Below are 21,636 nucleotides of genomic sequence, written 5' to 3'. Positions count from 1 at the left end.
AAATAAAGGAGTCCCCCCTTCACCACAGTGTACTTGCTGATAATTAGGTGGAGGTTAAGACATTGGTCCATAGTCCCTCTATGTGCTCTGAAACCATACTGTAACTCCGAGAGGATCCTGTTCTCTCCAAGCCAATCTTCAAGCCTCTGCAAGATGACTCTGCCCAAGATCTTAACGGCAGAGTCCAGCAGGGAGATTGGCCTGTAGCAAGCCGGGTCCCCCCTGTTCCCTTTCTTGAATATGGGCACAATAATAGAGGTGGACCAAGAGGAAGGAAAACCAGCTGTGGGTATTGCATTAAAAACATTCGTTAATATCTTCGACCAAAATTGTGGGTATTGGATATAGAGATCTGCAGGGACCCCGTCAGGGCCCGGGGCTTTGTGTTTACTTGTGTCTCTGATCGCCCTTTCAACCTCCACACTACTAAAATCCATAACCAGGTTGGAGGGTTTGTGGACGTTATCAGTTAAACCAGATGGTGTGGATTCATAGATCTTTTCGAAGTGGCCTATCCATCTGCCATCTTCTATCACACAGTCCATGTCGGTCTTCCCATCATTGGAGAAGAAGGGCTGGTTCACAATGGCCCAGAACTTTTTGCTATCTCTCAATACGTCCGTAGATAATAGGCTCTCCCAGGCTTCCTCCTTGATTCCAGATTTGCGTTTGAGAACTGCAATTTTGTAATCCTTCCTTAGATTGGCCACTAAAGTCCTGTCCCTAGGTTTTTGTTTTAGAGCTTTCATCAGAGCGCTATGTTTCTGCGAGCATTCTTTATTAAACCATTTCTGGGGTTTCTTGATCCTTTGCCCGGTAGACCTTAACTCCAAATTCTTAGCAATCCTTCCGCATATCTCCTCATATGCTACTACTACATCCGGGCCTCGAGCAGTTGGGTCCAGACATACTGCCATATCAGCCTCTGACTCTTGGGCAAGTAAATGTAAGAATTGTTCAGGGACTATCTGTTCCCATTTTAGGCGCCTTCCCTGGTCTTTAGCTGTCAAGTCCCTTGGGGCTGCCACATCAGTTGGATTATAGGTCCGGAAACAGTCTAGGTCCAGCATCAGGAGAACAGGATTGTGATCGCTGAAACTAGCAGTGACCACCATGTACTCGCGTGCCTTAGCTAGTACCCCAGATGAAACAAAAATGAAATCTATTATGGTATTGGCGTCTTTCCCCACGAAGGTTGGGGCTCTGGGATCATTCTTACTTTGAGCAAATTCAAATAAATTTAAAGTCGCCAGGAAAGACTCAAGACACTCACCCTCAATTGTATGCACAAAGTGGGGAATGGCTTCCGTCGGTGAGCCCCCATAGCTGTCATTGAGGCAATCACCCTCACAGGGGTGAATATTAAAATCACCCAGAATAATCATCTCTGGGGGGGAGGTGCAGTCGTTTCTATAGGCTGACAAAAATTGTAATAAGGAAGTCAGATGTTCATTAACAGATGAAGACTCCCTGGAATTATAAAAATTAACTACTAAAAAAGTTTGGGAGCCAGGTAAGGTCCACTCCACAACTAGCGTGTTTGCGGGTGCAGATTCTATTTGTTTAAATGCCCCTACCATCTCCAAGGAACACAGTGTAAGTAGGCCTCCTTTTGCTCTTCCTCTTGCGCTAGAAGCTGCGGGGGTAAAAAAACTACAAAAGCCATCTAGTGCAAAATTGGTTGTAGTGTCCCAGGTTTCTTGCAAACCCACTATGTCGTATTGATTTACAAACTCTTGCCATATGGGGTCTAACGCCTTTGCATTTAAACCTGCCACATTCCAAGTAAGAATTTTACAAAGCGGCAGAGGTGCGGCTGGGAGAAAAGATGGTGTACTCCGGCTCTTCGCCTCCAACGAGCTATCAAGGGGAGTAGAAAGAGGTTTATCCATAGTCAAAACCGCTGTTGCCGCTTCCTTACAAGGGAAAATTAAACTGGTCTGGGGTCCCCTTCCCTTTGGAGGGCCCTGCATATGTCAATCCACCCAGTCTGTATTTGAGAGGCATTCAAAACGATTCGCCGTTGGAAAGTACAGAGGATTGGCAGGTCCATTTCGCTGTTGGGGGTAGTGATATAGTTGAGAAGGATGCAAGCCAAAGAAAGGGCCGCCTTGCGGTGGTCTGCCTCCTCTATTCCCAACCAAGTTCCATCCCCCATCCCATTCCTCCTCCCAGCCAGGGGTTTGTGGCGCCCAGGGAGAATTGGGTCTCTGTCTGGGTTTACGATCGTGAGGGCCCTTAAGCCAGCTCCATCGATTATCGGCTTGATTTTGTGGGAGGTAAAAATATGAGAGAGGCCTAGCAGTTACTGTGCTCGCCTGGTATCTCGGGGCCCTTCTGCTGCAAATAAATTCTACGACCTCAGTGTTCTCGAAGGTAACCACTACACAATCCCCTGGAAGGTTTTTCCTATTATCTCCTACCCATGGGGCTCTCTCAATCATCAGAATATTACAGGGTATGTTTGGCGGAAGGGGATAGTTGTTGGCTAACCAATGGCATACTTTATTTTTTAGAGTCTGGTACGACTCTTGTTCAGTTGCAGGTATTTCAGTGACCCCGGTAAGTATAACAACATAGGGACAGGCATCAGGGGGCAGATGGATATTTTTCCGGGCCTTACATTTAACTTTATCAAGGGCTTCAGGGATTACGGGTTGGGATAGACCATCCCTAGAAGTAACCTGAGGAGTTGAATTTGAATTGTTTTTGGAGGGTATATGGACAGGATCCGTTTTCTTAGTTCCCTCTACTGTAGGGGGCTTGTTGTTAGGGATAGTCTGAATTGGAGTATTACTACGATTCTTTGGCACCCCTTTGTTGGTCTCCAATGTTTTATTAGGGATTGCCTGGGGTTTTAGTGGTTTAGACTGATTAGAAATCTGAACAGTTTTATTATTTAAGGAGAAACTGGGAGCACTTATGTCCTTGTGTATGTTTTTTAGGACAGTTTCGAGACAGCGTAGTCTTACCTCTATAGGTTCTAACAGAGATTTCAACATATTGAAAATCACAGAGTTGTTAATAGTTAAACCAACCTCCTCCTGTGATGGCACTATAGGAGGGGAATTACCAGCGTCTACACTAAACTGTAAGATTTCCTCCAGACTTTGATCAATTAAGGTGTTGTCTGGTAGATTTAGAGGTAAACCAACCTTATTTAGAAGTGTCCCCCCTGTTGAACTAGAAGGAACATCTGACAGCATCTCACGGTTAGGGGGGTTGGGGTTGGGGTATGTCAGGCCCTTCTTTTGTTTGAAGGTGGTTTGTTTGTTACCCTTCTGTTTCTGCTTAGGAATAGCCCCTTCAATCCTGCCCCTATCAGTGTTAACGTCGGTAGTATCACAGGTGTTTGACTCTTGCGGTTGTGTTCCACTCAGAGTTAGAATATTAAGGTTAGGTGAAGCCTCCAAGTCCTGGTCGGGATCAATGTTAGTATTAGAGGCATCCATGGCCCCTAATTCACCGTGGCTATGTACTAGAGCCTGGGTTTCTGGACGACAAACGGTAGTAGGTGTTTGGGCCTGCGCAATCAGACCCAGTGATGAGCGTTTGGCCATGGCCAGGTCTTGTGATACTCTCCTGTCCATTAGTGTTATTCCCTCGTCAATTAATGCGTGTGTGCAGGTAATAAAATCGTCCAAGGTCCCAGTACGTTTTTTACCATTAGCAACAGCCATGCTTCTAGTTTTACGAGTGGACATAATCCGTATGCCCTAGGGGTACAAAGCGCAAGTAAGATAGATACAATCAACCAGGGTTAGTGGCCCAGCCCGGCCTCCTCTGGCCTCTGAGGGCCACAGAGGGCCCGCCCTTTGCCCGGGCTTAGCCCCGGGCGCTCCCGCGCGCTCCCGCGCAGCGGGGTTCGTCACTACTTATGGGCGTTTGATAGGGGAGATGGGATTGCGGGGCGGGGCGGTCAGGGAGAGCGGGCCAGGTGACTTGGCCTCGGGGTTGCCGGGACTCCTGGGAAAGTGAGTCCCGGTCCCCGCGCTCGCAGCCCTGTCGCTCGCGCACTCACCCTGCAGAGGCCAACCCTTGGATGGGCAGACAAAGGCGAAGCGGGACCCGCGAAGCGGGTTCCGCAAGGTGCAGCAGGAATCCTTCCCTTGGTGCAGAGGCAGTCAATCCCTCCTTCTGGCAGCGTGGTAAAAGTTTAATTGGCGTCCCAAGCAGCAGCGCAGGCGGAGTCCTTTTCTTCGGCAATGCGGGGCGGGGCGGTCAGGGAGAGCGGGCCAGGTGACTTGGCCTCGGGGTTGCCGGGACTCCTGGGAAAGTGAGTCCCGGTCCCCGCGCTCGCAGCCCTGTCGCTCGCGCACTCACCCTGCAGAGGCCAACCCTTGGATGGGCAGACAAAGGCGAAGCGGGACCCGCGAAGCGGGTTCCGCGAGGTGCAGCAGGAATCCTTCCCTTGGTGCAGAGGCAGTCAATCCCTCCTTCTGGCAGCGTGGTAAAAGTTTAATTGGCGTCCCAAGCAGCAGCGCAGGCGGAGTCCTTTTCTTCGGCAATGCGGGGCGGGGCGGGGCGGAGCATTGCATCTTTTGTTGTTCTTCAATGTCTAAATTTGACCATATGGCATTTAATGTGGTTTATTTATTTTCACGTCACCGAGGCGAAAGCCTCCTTTGCAAATGATCATTTGGAATATTCATCTCACTTCACACTACCCTACCCATGTGTTTGCTCATATTGTTTTTGCACTTGCCATGATCATAAAACTGTTACATTTTGCAAATTAATCTGTGAAAATCATTGAGATTCTGAATGTAATGCTGGAAAATAGTAGTGCTTTCCCCAGAAGCAGTGATTCTTCACACCAAATGGTTGCCAATATAGCAGTCAGAAGTGAGTCACATGCAGAGGGAAGGGGATCTCAACGGTACAAACATGCGACCAAGTCCTTGACGAGACGACCAACACATGAACGGGAGCCAGGCCTGATGAGTCTGCATCTCCATTTATTATTTACGAGGACACATTGCGTAGCTTGCCTTGGTTTTCTTACTGGAATCTACAGGAGGAGGAAACAAGAGGTGGAGTCAGTCAGCGATTAAAGTCCAGGGCTTAATTTGTAAAATAATAAGTGTCAGTCCTGACTGAGGCCACTGTAGCTTGCACCACCCATCGTCCCAGTCATCTCTCCCAAAACAACTACTTACCATGTCTCTCGCCTGCAAGCGTGACAGTTCAGATTATTCCAGGTCCCCAAAGCTAAAAGAATGGCTGGGAGGCAGGTATTAGTAATTTTTAATTTATATTGTTTTCATAAACAACCGTTATTCTGCTTATCTCTAAAGTAGATGAGCAGCGCCACCATATGGCAGAGTCCTAAGTGGGGTGATGACAATTAAATGCAGGTGCTGAGCAACGGAAACCACTGGCTCAAATGAAGCACTGGTAAAGGCTTCTTAATACAAATTAACACATGGGTTCTCAGCATCTGCTCAAAAGAGACTGATCCTACCCATAAGATGCATTTGCAGACCAAGGAAAATTGACAATCATTAGCACCGCCTTAAAATATTCTAATTTGACCCGTAAAGGTCTCCATACTGCATTAATATAAAGGAGTCGGGAGGTTATTGTTCACGCCATTGCCCTGAATCTTCTCCCGTGATCATGTACACAAAGAAAGTGGAACCAGGCAGGTCTAGATGAATGAATTGTTGTCCTCTGGCTTTTACAGGCTGTGCTTTATTTGAGCCATTCGTTGAAGGAGGTGATAAAGGCACTTATTTTGGGGCCTGGGACTCAATTCATACAGTGCTTCATTTATGTTTAAAGTACGAACAGCCTGCATTTCAGGGATCCCTTGGGTAACATTAGTTATCTGAATGGGTGACCACGGGTCCCTGTCAGGACTGCCAACAAACATATATATACCAAATACTTTTTTTACACTGACTTTGCACAGAGTAACAGTTAATTTCTGGTGCGCTACGGCAGCTGTGCTGCACTCTTTCCCGGGCTCCACCCATACCCAATAAACTGGTATTGATTGCCCAACTCCGATAGGCTGGCTTGTTCCATGGGGAGTGTCAACCGGGCACACTCCAACCCTTTTGCACACAAAGCACAGCTTGTCAGGGCTGGCTTGGAGGTCTGTGCCTTGGGGCCTGATGCAAGCCAACCCATGCTCCATTGACAACTTTGAAGATCTGCTAGGCCTTAACCCTCCTTGCACAACAAGCAGCTACCTAATGATTGGATGAAGCTCTATCCTGCAGTGCAAACTCACTGTCAATGATGCTTTCTCTTGAACCATGCTGCCCACCCATCCTTCTGCTGGATCAGCTGTGTGACCGCCCTGTAGACTTCCTTTTACCACTGACAACGCCCTTGACTCTGAGCCTCCTGCAAGAAGGCCAGACAGTAACAGCCAAATCAACAGAGAGAAATGCAGTGTTGTCTTTAGCGCAGAGGTCTCCAACCTTTACTGTAAAACGACGAGCTACTTATATTAGAAGCTTGGGATGATTTTCATTGGACATGAGTGTTGTCATCATGCTCATATTAAACAAGGTTTCATTAGTGCCACCACAGGAGAGATTCGCGGTAGTGGTTATCTCAGTTCATCAGGCAGGATTGCCAGCAGTAATGTAAAAGGGGCTTTTACATTACTGTTCTCCCGGCAATAACCGATATTTGCAATTCCATGTTCTGCACAGGTACTTACCCAAACACACTAAAGAAAACCCTTATAAAACCGCTCCTCAAAAAACCCGCCCTAGACAAGGAAGAACCCAAAAGTTACCGCCCTATTGCCAGTCTCCCACTACTAGCGAAAATAGTGGAGAAAATCATGAACTCCCAACTCTCTTCCTTTATTGAGGAAAACAAATGTCTGGATGAATCTCAGTTTGGCTTCCGCCAATATCATGGAACTGAGACCGCCTTGGTCAAAGCGACGGATGATATCAGATCCATTCGGGATGCGGGAGGTACAGCTGTTCTGATCCTGCTGGACCTATCGGCAGCCTTCGACACGGTCGACCATGCCACCTTGGTCGACCGTGTCGAGAGCATAGGCATCCGAGGTAATGCTAAAAATCTCCTTGCCTCCTTCCTGGCAAACAGGACCCAGGTCGTCACTGTCGGACCTTTTGAATCCTCCTCCCTGTCACTGCCATGTGGAGTTCCCCAAGGCTCATCCCTAAGTCCGACACTATTCAACATTTATGTGTCGGACCTCGCCAAAGTCATCAGGGCCAATGGGATGAGCCTCACCTCCTACGCAGATGACACTCAATTGGTCCTCGCCGTTAAGAATGACGGGCTTCAAATAGCCAACAAGTTCAATCAGGGCATGCTGGCAACTGGGAGCTGGATGGCTCACAATTGCCTGAAATTAAACACCGACAAATCGGAAGTTGTAATTTTTGGCAACCTATCCCCGGAGTGGTCCCCCCTTTGGTGGCCTTCATCCATGGGCCAGCCCCCAGACCCGGTCAACAAGGTGAGGAACCTGGGAGTCATGTTCGACAACCGTCTGAACTTCTTACTACACGCAAACCAGATTTCCTACTCAGCCTTTCACAAACTAAGGCTAATTAAGAAAATTCTGCCCTTCCTACCTGAAAATGCCGGCAAAACACTGGTGAGCTCCCTGGTCTTGTCTACCCTAGACTATTGTAACGCTTTGTTTCTAGGTGCCCAGGAGAGAGTGCTATCAAAAATGCAGGCTATTCATAACGCAGCCGCCAGGCTCCTAGGGCGAATTCCCAAATACCAACCGGTGTCACCTACCATAAGACAGCTTCACTGGCTACCAGTGAAGTCGAGGATCAAGTTCAAGTCTCTGTGCCTGGTATACAAGGCTCTACATAATGCTGGACCCGTGTTCTTCACCCAGAACCTAATCCCTTGCTGCCCTTCTAGAACACTGCGCTCCTCCAGCTCCTTTGAACTGATGGTCCCCCGAACCAAATCTGTCAACTGGGGTGACAAAAGATTTCTCGTAGCCGCACCGAAACTGTGGAACACACTGCCTCACTCAATCAAATCCAGCACCTCCCTCTGGTCCTTCCGCAAACAACTTAAAACCTGGCTTTTTAATCAATGAACCTCAGCCTGCCTTGTTGGTTAAACACTGCAGTAACTCAGCGCCGAGATGCCCAAGGGCCTTCGTTCGCGCTTTACAAATGTTGTTATAAATAAAATAAATCCCTTTGGAATTCTTCCATATGGGTAATACATAACAGGCATAGCTGCAATGCCCCTTGCACTAAGGTAATAATATTAGTAATAAATCCCCGGTGCTACTTACTTAAAGCACTCATAGCATCAGTTTTAAATATATTTTGAAATTCAATCATTTTTCTCCAAGCATCCACTCTTGAGCTCTGATAAAAGACACATTATCGTCTTGAATCCACATTTTTCAACTTTGGTATACATAGATTAATTCAACCAAGTATACTATTTTAATTTAGTAGGCTTGGCTGTACAGGAAGCTACTTACAGGTAGTTGGAGAGCCTTGAGTAGCTAATGGTCTACTCTTTGAAGAAGTCTGGTTTAGGTGGATCCATACAGCTGCCATAACAAGGGGAGTTAAAAAAAGTTTAACATTTTGTTTAGTCTGTGTGTTTGTGCAAGAATGCCTGTGTTTGCTTACGCATAAGAGCATGCTTGAAAAAGCATGTGCTAATGGTATCCACGTGGACCAATGCTGGTTGTTGCAAATTGGTAGGGATATGTTGTATATTGAGGGCATCTATGATGTGATGATGCCCAGACCTGACATAAAGATAGCTCTGCTATATTGCTGATCTTTCTTAGCATTGAGAGGATGTGGCTTAACGGGTGGAACCTTTGACTCTGAAGCTGGGTAACCAGGTTCGAGTCTGGTGGGAGGTTCAAGCACCCTGTGATTCTGGGCAAATCGCTTATTACTCCCTGTGCCTACATTTTTTTTTAAAATGAATGTGGCCATCGGTAATGTAGCTAGTGATCATGTAAAGCGCTCTGTTACCTTTGGGTATAAAAATGCAAGAAAAAAATGTTTGGGCAACCCTGGTGTGATGGGTGGCGACCCCCTGCAGTAATGCTGGCCATGCAATAATTGTGGTACTGCTTGGCATAAGTTGGATACCTATTGTATGATGGTGCTCACACTTTATAGTGATGGCCATTGTATAATGATGACAAAGCTTGGCATAGGGTGGACATCAATGGGCATAATATGTGATGTACACCAGGGCATCCAAGAATTGAAGTGATACAAGCGCATGTAGGCACCAAGCGCATGTAGGCACAATAGCATACGCATCTACATGTACGGTTATACGCTGATGTGGGCAGGGAAGCAGAACAGATTGCTCCCAACCATATGGAGCAGCATAAATAGTGGGAGTAATGCCGGCAGGGACACCATGCAGGAAGCTGGCTGGGGCCCCAGAGGCCCTGGGGCTCCTTCCACAGCCCACAAAATGTACATGGTAGGTGACCTAAGTAGACACCCACCTGTTAAAGAGACAATCTCAGGGAGATGGGGCCCCTAGGAGCATATTAGACTGGAAGCAATCTTCCCTTTTTAATTGGCTTTTGTCCTGGAGGATGGGGTCCCCGTGGCATATAAAGGCTTGGGGAGGAGGGTCTCATGGCCCCCTTCCCTCTTTTATTGGTTTGGCCTGGGGGGGATGGGACCCTGGAGCCCAATAAGGCTCAGGGAGGGGAACACACAGCCCCTCCCCTGTTTTACTATTCCAAGCCGTATTTGGCATGTAGGCCCGTGCTCTGAGGCCCAAAGTATTTTTTAAGGGGAGGGGGGCCATGTCGCTCACCTCCCCTAGCCTTCAAAACGCCCTGGAGACTTAATCCCCCAGGTCTGTGACTTTTAAAAAAAAAGGGAGGGGATGCTGCATGGCCCCCATCCCTGAGCATTTATTGGCCCCAAGGAACCCATCCACTGGGACACAGTGGTTTTGCTGCCCTTACCGTCACAGGCAAGGAAACTTGCGTTTGTCCCCACCTGGCGGGAACATTTCAAATTCTATCACGAAACAGGTGCACACACAAAATCTACTCCCGGTGGGAGGGAGCTTTAAAAATGCCCCTGCCAGCTGGGAACAGACTTGTAATGTGTTTACCTGCCCTCACTAATGTGAGAATAACAGAATAACAATTCGTTCTCACATATATGGAGCAGCATAAATTGCTGTTCCCTCCGGGTTGGAGTCATGCTGGCTCATGCACCATGTGGGGAGCCAGTTGCGTCTGCGGGGGTACTGGGGTTCCTTACGCAGCCTTCATCATGTCCTTGGTGGGTGCCTAGGTGTTTCCTGAGGCACCCTCAAAATATAAAGTCAGGTCCAGGGGGATGGGGTCCCCATGGGCTTAATAGGCTTAAAGTGAGGTGGCCACAATAAACTTTGTATACACATATGAACCTGGGGGATGGGGTCCCCAGGACCTAATGAGGTTCAGGGAACGGAGGGGTATGCCCCTTCCTTTTCAATATAAATATGGACCTGGGAGATAGGGTCAACAGGCTTAGAAAACGGGGTTACATGCCCCTCCTCCACATTAAAAGAACACAGACCTAGTGGGTCGGGTTCCCGAGGCCTGCGTGGCTCCCCCACCCCTTAAAAGAAAAAACAAATGGCCCCCATGGGATGGTGTTTTTAGGGTCTAATAAGGTTCGGTGGGGGTGGGCCATGTGGCCCCTCCCATTATTTATTATAATTGGCCTCGGGGCAGGGGCCATCGGGGATATTACGGATTGCGAGGATGGCTGCTTGCCCTCCGCCCTGGTTTAATTGCATTTGTCTCCAGGGGCTGGGGTTCCTGGGGCCAATTAAGGGTTGGATATGGGGCTGCACCCCCCCTCACATTATCATATATGATTTGAACCCAGGGTATGGGGTCCACCGGGCCCGAGGACCAGCCTACATTGCTCACACCAAATGCTGTGCATGATGTGGAGTTGGCAAGTTGCTGTGGTTTTGTCCACGAGACCTGGTGGCAGGCCAAGCATTGTGACCAACACCCTGCTGTGCATGTCTAAATGCTGTGCACAGCATGGTCTTGACTTCCTGTGGGGAGTTAGAAGCAGAGTTTGGCTGCAACACACACCCTGCAGCTAACTCCATGCCGCGCTCGAGAAGAAGCCATGTGCGGTGTGGCGTTGGCTTGCTCTGGGGAGCTGCCTGTGCAGAATAAGATGCAGGGTCTGGCTGTAAGCCAGGCCTGCAGCTAATCAAATCTAGTGCATGCATGGATTGAATTAACACATGATAATGAAATTGCACTTTATGGTAAAAGACCCCCAAAATTCACAGAAAAAGCAAAAAAAAATGTAAAAGTATGATAAAAATAACATTTGTTAAAAAACAAAACCTTAAAAACTTACTGGAAAAATTGGAAGGGTAAAGAAACATTATAGTTAGGTGAAAAAGTCATGGGCGCCATTAACATTTTGGACTATAACTTGCACTGTTTATGACCTTACATATTATAGTATCTCATGACATGTTCTATGACATCACTAGCGACATCACTCATGGCATCATCCAAACTCTTGGAGTTCTGGACTTTTTGGTTCCGTCCAGAGGTGTCAGGGACAACACCCGAAGACCCCGGAGTTCTACCTGTCTCGGTGCACAAATAAACAGAAACACGGGCTTCTCGATGGTGGCGTCAAAGACCAAAGGTTTATTACTGCAGGGACACAGAAGTCACAGAAACTACACACGGGCAGAATCTAGGAGCCTGTTCAATTTGTACAAAGTGGGTTGCTCCTTAAATACTACATTTTTAGCTTGGGGCGACATTCTTCACATTTCTAAAACTTCATGTCCTAAATAATAAATATTTGGTGTTACACAAGAGTCGTCAACAATATCTGATGTCAAAACATTACGAACGAGGGGTTCCCACTGTTCCATCATAATCTCATGTCAACTTTTCATTCAAGAGCCGGACCGCCTCATCGTAAATTTCGTTACATCCCCCTAATAAAGGCCCAGAAGGAAAGGAGCAGAGCCAGGTGTAGGAGATAGAAAAGCAGGATAAGAGATGTTTGTGGGTCGTAAATGGGCAAGGCTACCAGCTTCGGCCGCCTAATCATGATCAGGCCAACGAACACGAGAACCAGTATAGCAGGACTGGCCTCAGGCTGGGGAGGCAGCTTTTGTCGAGTCATGCGGCCACAGCGTTTCTGGCCTAAGGTGCACATGTCACTAGCAAGGTGAATCGCCGGCTAAGGCTTACGTGTCTTTAAACGAAATGGATTAATCAGAGGTCATTGTGTGTCCATTGACTATGTGAGGGCAAGAATACAAAATGGCTGCCAGACTCTAAGATGGATGCCATGGGTGAATCAGAAATATGTTTATAACAGGAGTGCTCTTGCTCGTAGCATAGCGAAAACACCAGGATATGCTAAATGGATCATTTGCGGTTCACTGATACCAAAATTATGCGTTTACGACAATGTTGAAAACACGGGTTCAAATCGTCACGGAACCTCAGACCCTCCTTTTGCCCTTACATAGGCAATTACTCAGTCTATATCAAAGTCTATCTTGATGCTCATCAGGTCAGTGACATGTTGTTGCATCATCATCCTTTCTCGTACCTTGTCTCCAAACGCAGGCGGTTTTCTAAGACAGGTTACAGCACAGAAACTACACAAAGCGGGACCACATTGGATAATAAGGCAACACGAGAACAGGAATACTAGGATGATACCAACGACCATCAGAACCTTCCATCCCCACGCTGATAGTAGAGTCCAAAGCCACTCCATTAAGGACCAGTTTCCCTTGTCTTCGTGAATAGAGTCGGAAATCTTGTGTAGCTTAGAGATCGCTTCGTATACAGTCGGAGCATTATTGGGTATGAAAACACAGCAGCTCGATTGGATCATTCTGCATACCCCACCTCGATCTGCAAGTATTACGTCTAGAACCATATGGTTCTGCAACGTCATGAGACGATCCGCCTGGAGCTCAGCTGTTAAGTTACTAAGGGCACCAGCAGTTTCTGTAATAGTAGATTCAACTACCCGTGTTAGCTGACGTAGATTTCTACTATTGGCCACAGGCCCCCAGAACGGAAGGAAACCTTTGAAGAAGTCTCCGGCTTCCTGACCAGCGGTATCTTCCTTGCTGAAAACACCTCTTGCTACTCTGGTCTTGTGATAATCTGGAGAAGCAGTGTATGTTGGAGGTAACAGTCGAGCAATATAGCAGGAACCTGAAAAGTCAGCAGGCAGCCATGTATATGCTCTATCCTGACAAATGAAGTAGGTACCCCTAGCAGTAAGAAAGGCAGGGGAAGAGTTAGACGGATACACGTAAGTCTCAACGCACTCACTCTTCCCTAGCTGAGCTCTTGGATTTCTCCCATTACCTTGCAAACAGACTTGACCTCGGTGAGGTACGACCCAGATTGGAGTGGAGCTCTTACGCTTGCTTTCACCCAAACTAATGCGATACTCCGTAGAATTCCAACTCAGATATACTCGTAATTCATCTCTAGGGTAAGATGGGGTGTTATTGATGTCTTTAATCATGTCAATGATTCCCTTGACTAAAGCTTTATTAGCGGAGTTATATTTAGTGGAACGTGGTGGACGCGGAGGATAGGTCTCAAGGGCATAGACAAATATAGTCTGGAAGGCCTGAAATGATCCATTATAGCTAAAAGGCAAGACTAGATAGGGAATGCCTTTATCCATAGTGTGTGGTATCAGACCACATACCCAGCAGTCTGTTGTGTTAACTACCAGTTGGTGTTGATGCAAGAGCTGTACAAAAGTGTTATTAATGAACTCTGAGCGTCGAGCTTGTTCGTGTTCGGGAAACGAGTGAAAAGAATGAAAAGAAGCTATAATAGAAGAAACAAGATCAAGGGGAGGTACTGTAGTTGTTATTGGTGTAAAGATTAAATGCACACCAAAGACGATTCCACCCACCAACGTTATTAAAACAATCAAAAACGTAATTGCACATTGCATCAGAAAACATTTGTTATGAAGAATCTTGTAAAGTCTATTTCTGCGAGCATAAATTACATTCTCTCGGTGCAGCTCAGGAAGCTCCATCTTCTACAACCGCTCGCGACCACTGATGATGTGTACGTAGTTGAAAATGCCTCTATCAGCCCTGGGAGTTCCCAGAACTAACAGAAAGGTCGACCTTGTGTCTGACCCCCGCAGATTCAACTAGGCACACAGCCACGACCCTACGGCTACCCAGACGGCAAGGCAATTAAAACAACATACCATTCATGGAAAAATACAAAATATTAGCAAACTTCCTGGCTGGAGGCAATGTATCAAAATTCAAATATGTAAAATAGGCAGTTTCCTGCTTTATTTGTCCTTTGTGTGAGACCGTAAGTTGTATCTCAATTTTCCTGGAGCTGTTTGATCCGGAAACAGTCTATTTTCAGCAGAGGTTGCAATGTTCAAGTTCGCAGATGGCAAATGTTCTTTTGATGCAGAGGATAAATGTTCGGTGTTCAAAGGTGCAGTTTTAAAAGGGGAGTCAGAGTTCGGTAAATCAGTGATCAGTTCTGCATCGCTGAAAGGAATGTATTTGGGGACTGGTTCAGTTTCAGAAACACCGATTCCTCTTTTCACCCAGTTGTCATAAGGAAGCGGAAGGGGTACACGTTTTGCGTGCGTCGCATGGATCCAGTTCTTTCTGCCAGCCACACGTATAGCAGTCCTCGTCGCCAACAAGACCTGGAATGGTCCGACGAATTTGGGTTGGAGATTTCTTGTCAGTCCAAAGTTCCTGATGACTACTTGATCACCGGGCTTCAGCTGATGACCTGGACTCTCCGGTGGCTTTGGCAAAGCATCGAAAACCTGTTGGTGAATGAGACTCAATTTAGCAGTCAAGTCAAAAAGGTAATCAATTAGCATTGGATATTCCAGCTGCTTAAATTCCCTCGGTCTAGGTACCCCCTAAGCATGGGCGAATTTTGCGAATCTCGCGTTTGCGAATTTTGCGGATTTGCGAACTCGCAATCCGCAAAATCCGCAAATTCTCGCGAATTTGCGGATTTTTTTTTTTTTTTGTGTTTGCCACTCTCTGTCACCACTGCCACTTTCTGACTACTCATGCCACCCTCTGGCCCACCCATGCCACCCTCTGTTTCATCACAGCACCCTCTGGTTGTCCAGTCAGTGTACATTATTGTGGCAAAGCAAAGCACACCTTCCCTGCCTCAAGTGACCTGAATTAATTTGGGGCTGATTAATGTGTCACAGAATATTTTTTTAGCTGGCACCTGCTTCCTTAGTGCTTCCTGATTAGTGATCTTTTGCACTTAATGAATTAGGGGCTGATTAATGGATTTGAACTTCCAGCCTGGCTCCTGCTTGTCTCCCTTAGCTGTAATTCAGGACCTTTGTGGCATATGTGTAACTATTCTGAGGTTCAGAGCAGGGTCACATAATAGTTGCAACTGGCAACTGAACTCTGGAGGGGCCCCTCAGGAAGCACTACAGGAAATGGCTACTAATGATGAGCCTGAACTTTTAAACCTGGTAAGTAGTTTCAGTTTTGCTAAGATCGTATTTCTGCAATTTAGCGCTTATTCGCGGGGCGCGAAGTTGTACTGGGAAGCCGCGAACTCACGCGAACAGTGCGAGCAAGCCATAAAATCCGCTGCTCGCGGATTTGCGGATTTTGCGGGTGATTCGTGAATCTCGCGGATTGCGAATTTACCGAAAATCCGCAAAATCCGCGAGCGAAACGGATTTTCCGCCTATGCTTAGTACCCCCCAAACATTCGCAGGTCGACCGAATACAATCTCGTAAGGGCTAAGCCCTACTCGAGAATGTACAGTCGCTCTTGTGGATAACAGAGCCAAAGGTAGTGCATCTGGCCAGGACAAACCCGTGGGGGCCTGTATCTTGGCAAGTTTCAGTTTGAGGGTGCCATTGTAGCCCTCAACTAGACCAGCAGACTGGGGATGATTCGCACTGTGAGATTTTTGTTTTATCCCTAAACCGGCACACACACTCTGCATAACTTTCCCTACGAATTCACTTCCGTTATCTGACCATACAATCCGTGGCATACCAAACCTGGGGAAGTATTCCTTGAGAAGGATTTTGGCAGTGGACAAGGCAGTGTTGTCCTTTAGTGGATATGCTTCGATCCACCTTGAAAAAGCACAGACTACCACTAGGACGTACTTTAGATTATTGCAACGATCCATGTGAATGAAATCTAACTGGATCACTTCGAAGGGGCAAGAAGGAGGAGCGAAGTGACCAGCGGGTGTGGGGATTCCCTTGCCAGGATTATGCATCAGACATATCATGCAATTTCTCACCACTCTTTCTGCACACTTACTAATCCCATCATTCTTCCAGACTGGAGCCAACATCTTACAAATCCCTTTAGAACTGATATGCGCTGCTCCATGCGCCATCGTTACTACCGCAAGCACATACGCATCAGGCAACATCCAACGCTGCTGTTCTGACAAATCGATCCAACACCCATTCGAGTCCAATTTACCCGTGTTCTCTTTCCATGCAAGCTTTTCCTCCTCAGTCGCTTCTTCTTGAATTGCTTTCACACTTTCCACTGTATCCTCACACATTCCAGACTCAGTAATCCATCTTGCAGACGTTGCAACATACATTCTACTCATCGTATTTCTAGCTGTCTGTTTAGCGGTCTCATCAGCAAAAGCATTTCCACGACCAACATCATCCGTGATTGCTCGATGAGCACTGCACTTCACAATCGCAACTTCAGTCGGCAAGGTTAGAGATTCCAACAAGTCATTAACTAGCTGACCATGTTGAATCTTAGTCCCATGGGACGTAATGAAACCCCTTTCCTTCCACAATCGTCCAAAACTATGGGCAACGCCGAATGCGTACTGACTATCTGTGAAAACATTCACTCTCTTTCCCTTAGCTAAAACGCACGCTCTCGTTAACACGATTAATTCTGCAGCTTGGGCAGAATTCTGACTCACTCTTGCAGTCTCCACAATCGTGCTCAAAGTCGTTACTGCGTATGCAGCTGTCACATCACCATTCTCCAATTTAAAACAAGACCCGTCAACATACAACGTGCCATCTGGATCTGGTAACGGAGTGTCTTTAAGATCAATTCGTCCTTTTGTCTCTTCCTCGGTTCTGAAACAACAGTCATGTGGTTCGGAATCACTCGACTCCTGATTAGTCGGCAACAATGTTGCTGGATTCAATACATTGCATCTTTTGATCTGAATATGACTCGCTAACAGTGTCAGCTCATAGCCTGATAATCTAGCACTGGTAAGGTGTTGCGTCTTGGTTCGGTTCATGAGTGTATCCACAGCATGAGGAACCATGACCACTAGCATGTTGTTCATGACCAAACCAGCAGATTGTCGAATGGACGCTGAAGCTGCGGCTGTAGCTCTCAAGCAACTAGGCAACGCTCTGGCTACCGGATCTAATGTTGATGAGAAATACGCACAAGGGCGTTGTTTCTCACCAAATCTTTGCGTCAGAACACTCAACGCGCAACCTTCTCTCTCGTGAACATAGAGCGTAAATGGTTTACTGTAGTCGGGTGTACCCAACACAGGAGCTGAACACAGTGCATTTCGCAACTCAGAAAAACTCTCCTGACATTCGGCAGACCATGGCACTGGACTCGGAACACCTTTCCCAGTCAAAGCCACCAATGGTTTTGCCAAAAGAGAAAAATTTGGGATCCATTGGCTACAGTATGAGGTAATACCTAAAAAGCCACGCACTTCTCTCTGTGTGCTAGGAACATTCATCTGCGTAATTGCTTTTATTCTCTCTGGGGTCAACTTTCTTCCCTCCTTTGGCAAGAGATGACCTAGGTAGGTCACTTCTTGACAACAGTATTGCATTTTTGAAGGTGACACCTTGTGATTCAAACTAGACAAATGATGCAATAAGGAAATTGTAGCTGCTTTGCAAGTTTCCTTGTCATCGGCAGCCACTAGAAGATCATCGACATATTGCACTAAAGCAGAACCAATAGGAAGTACAAAAGAATCTAACTGACTTTTTAGTGCCTGGCTGTAAATGGATGGGCTCTCACAATAGCCTTGTGGAGCGCGTTTAAACCTGAAGCTTCGGCCTCCTAAAGAGAAGCCGAAAATATCTCTGCTTTCCTCGGCTATCGGAATGCTGAAAAAGGCATTCTTCAAGTCGATGACTGAAAACCATGTGGCTGTAGCAGGAATCAACGTTAACAATGCAGTGATGTCTGGGACCACAGGAAACTGTGGAATCACAATTTTGTAAACCTCTCTAAGATCGATTACAAATCTATAGACTGGAGGCTTTGAAGGATCAGTGCGTTTCAGAATTGGCAATACAGGACTGTTGCAGACATTTCCTCTAGTTTCTTCTACTACGTCTTTCTTTATCAAATCTTGCACAATCAATAAAAGCGCACGTTCACCTTCACTAGAGATTTTGTATTGTGGGATTCGTGGAAATTTGACATTTGCTTTCAAAGTGACTACATATGGTTGAATTTCTAAAAGACCTACATCGTTAGGACCAGTCGCCCAAAGAGAATCAGGGAGAGAACGCAGCTCCAGTGGGATCGCATCCATTGACAAGTACATCGGGGAGATGATTCTCTTACCTAATGTAAGCTGTACTCCTGCCGGAGAACAGTACAGTGTCGCATATAGGCGTTTTAACAAGTCTAAACCAAGCAGATTTTCATTACAACCAGTCGTCAAAATCAAGGGTGCTTTCAATTGACAGGGTCCAACAGAAATAGACAAAGGACCAGATACAGGGTTGTAAACAGGGGCGCCTGAAAAACCTATAGAAACATTTGTTAAGCCAGACAAAGGTGCGCCAGGGAGTTTCGCATGTATGATAGAACTTTTTGCTGCACCAGTATCCAACAGAAACGGTTCGACTACACCTGATGTTGCTACTGCGACATAAGGCCCACTCTGATCTACTGGAACTGATACTACTCCCTCTCTTTGTCCATGGCTGTCCTAGTACTCATTTTGCTGAAATTCCTCACTAACTTCACAGTAGTCTTCAACGTGATACTGTTGAGATCTATTTTGTTGGGCAGACTGTCCATTTCGCTGATCAAAATAATTAGAAGGGCGATCATGTGGAGGCATAGCACCTCGTCCTCGACCTCTAGAATTTTGCATAGAACCACCACGACCTCTCTGAGCTGCTGCAGCATTATTTTGTGCTAATACTGGACACTCATTCTTGTAATGACCTTCTTTCTTGCAGTAAGCACACTGATTCCATTGATATTGCGGTCTCTGAGAACCATAATCTGTCCTCTGATATGGCCCTTGCTGTGTGTTAGTCTGATTATTCTGATTCGTGCGAGGTGGATATGCCTGCTGCAAAAGGACTTTAGTTTTTAAATCTTTCGTCTTCTTGTCTGACTTTTCTTTTTCTTCCTTATCCCTATTTTCATAGTACTGAGCAGTTGCAAGTATTTGCGCAGTCGTAGAGACAGCCCACGCACTTTCAGAATCCTTTAATTTATTACTTAGCTCTGGTAACAGATTGTGCACAAATTTATCAACAAATAGTCTCTGTCCTCCTTCCGTGCTCATATCCTGACCACTGTGATCTACGAAAGTTTCTTCAAACCTTGTGAAAAAGTCGGAGACACTTTCGTCCTTTTTCTGTCTGCATGCGGATAACTTGTCCCAGTTAACGCGCAATGCTGGCATCAAAGTTTTCATTAATTCGATTATCCTACCAGGTAAATCAGCAATTAGAGGTTCTGGTTTAGAACCACCTATTTGGTGACCATCTGCCGCTATTATAGCTGCCCAATCACCACCTAGGGCAACTGGATGATTTTCTTTACGAATTTTAGCCCAAATTGGTTGCGGAACTACATTGCCAAATAACATGTCAATGTCTGCTAAGTTCATTACACAAGCTTCAACTGTCTGCGCTAATTCTTTGTAGTATCCAGCTGGATTCTTACGTGGATCTGGCAATGCTTCTTTCACTGCTAACACTTCAGCTCGTTTCCACGGAATGTGTATCCACACTCTCTGGAATTGGGCCGGAGCGGCTGCAATACCATTCACTGCATCAGCTTGCACAGCTTCGCGCCATATTGGAGGAACCTCCCTCATAGGATATTGGCGACCTTGTTTCGTGCTACGTTTCTCTAACTCTCTTGGTGAACGAAGGGAGGGATCGAATCTAAAATCTAAAATTAATTCCATTGCTTCCTTTATCTCTTGACCAACTATCATACCTGCAGCAAATTTCTGTTGAATTTGGATTAATTCATCCGGTACTTGTTCAGATTCGCTCTCTTCCCATTCTTCACGTAAAAGGGAACACATGACATCAAACACATAGCGTTGTGTCGGTTCCTTCCATTGCATAAATGTATCTAATACATCTCTCACACTATATCTTCCCATCTTTGAAATCCATCTAAGAGCAGTGGAGTCTAATATTCCACGTTCTTCACTATTGGGAAGCTGACTACGTCTCTGAACAGAATCAGAGACAGGACTCTTAATCAAAGTTTTATAAAAGGGAGATATAATATTAGCGACAGAATCAGTGATTCTCCGACAAACAGAAAGCGGAGTCATATAGCTTGCAGAAGTTTGAAGAAGAGTAGTAGTCGGGACAGAAGAAACAGCAACAGTAGGGGTAGCAGTCAAGGTAGCTTGTGAAACAACAGGATTCAGCAGTAAAGGTATAGGCAGAGGAGCTGGAGCTGGCAACCCTGGAAGAGGGGGTGGCGGAGGAGGAACATTGATAACCACAGGGACGACAGGAGCTTGATTCAGGGGAGCAGGAATACCAGGCTGTCCAGCAACCGGTAATTGAACATTTAGGCAAAGGTGGAGCTGTAGCACCTTGTACATATGGTGGGGGTGACCTCAACAAGTAAGACAACAGAGGATCCTTTTCAGGGTCCTCTAATATCTTAGTTGTACTCGATGGCAAGGCAGGATAGCACTTGTCTATCGCTAGATTACGCTCTCTATTGGCCACCTCCATCGCTTTCTCAGACTCGTTGAGTTGCAGCTGCTTGGCAGACTGTTCTAAAGTCAACTCTTGCTCTTTCTGTTCTTTCTTCAGCTTTTTAGTTTCTCTCTGTTTGGATTCTTTTCGCCAATAACGGAAAGAATCAAACATTGCCGGCCGGGCTTTCTTCTTAAACAATCTTTTTTCTAGATTATCGAGAATTTCAGGTTCGTAACTACCATGTAGTGGCCAAATAAGGACACCGTCTTTCTTCGTATATCGGATCCACACCTCATTATAAGATATAGGACCCACTCCGAACTTACAATACAGATCATAAAGAGGAGTTCCAATCGGAGGAACCAGACATGAGTCCTCCAACCGGGAATCACTGTTGCAACCAAAACACGACAACATACAATTTTTCCGACTTACCATTTTATAATCCGGAACACAGAACAGACACAAACAAAAAAGGTGCGCACTTGAACCAAGAACTTAGGCCTACCAAAGCGAACAAATGTATCGATACCCAAACTAAACCAAATGATTATCGTAACCAGAACAACCAGTGATAATCTTACGAAACCAAACCAAACCAAGAACTAAAAGGATTATCCAAACAGGAGCAAACCCTTACGAAGTAACCAAACAACTAGCAACCACTTAATACTTAACTGAGGC

The 21,636-nt window shown here is 46.3% G+C and overlaps 1 protein-coding gene across 6 annotated transcripts in view; it reads right to left on the bottom strand.

The window, feature by feature from the left end:
• The window catches only part of LOC147685238 (cathelicidin-1-like), a 252,791-nt gene that overhangs the window by 52,109 nt on the left and 179,046 nt on the right, over window positions 1-21,636 (bottom strand). Inside the window, exon 4 of one of the 6 annotated variants that reach the window (XM_086941136.1) lies at window positions 4,534-5,011. The exons of 3 other annotated variants lie outside the window; for them this stretch is intronic. In XM_086941136.1, coding sequence (XP_086797262.1) covers window positions 4,874-5,011 — 138 coding nt within the window. In that variant the 3' untranslated portion in view covers window positions 4,534-4,873. Of the gene's footprint in view, window positions 1-4,533; window positions 5,012-21,636 lie in introns of those variants that run through there. 2 more of the 6 variants (XM_086941134.1, XM_086941135.1) reach the window with 2 other exon arrangements.

The sequence above is a fragment of the Lissotriton vulgaris genome, chromosome 10, assembly GCF_964263255.1.
Source record: "Lissotriton vulgaris chromosome 10, aLisVul1.2, whole genome shotgun sequence".
In the NCBI taxonomy this organism is placed as follows: Eukaryota; Metazoa; Chordata; class Amphibia; order Caudata; family Salamandridae; genus Lissotriton; species Lissotriton vulgaris.
The sequence above is the reverse complement of the archived record's forward strand: the minus strand, read 5'-3'. Positions and strand labels throughout refer to the sequence as shown.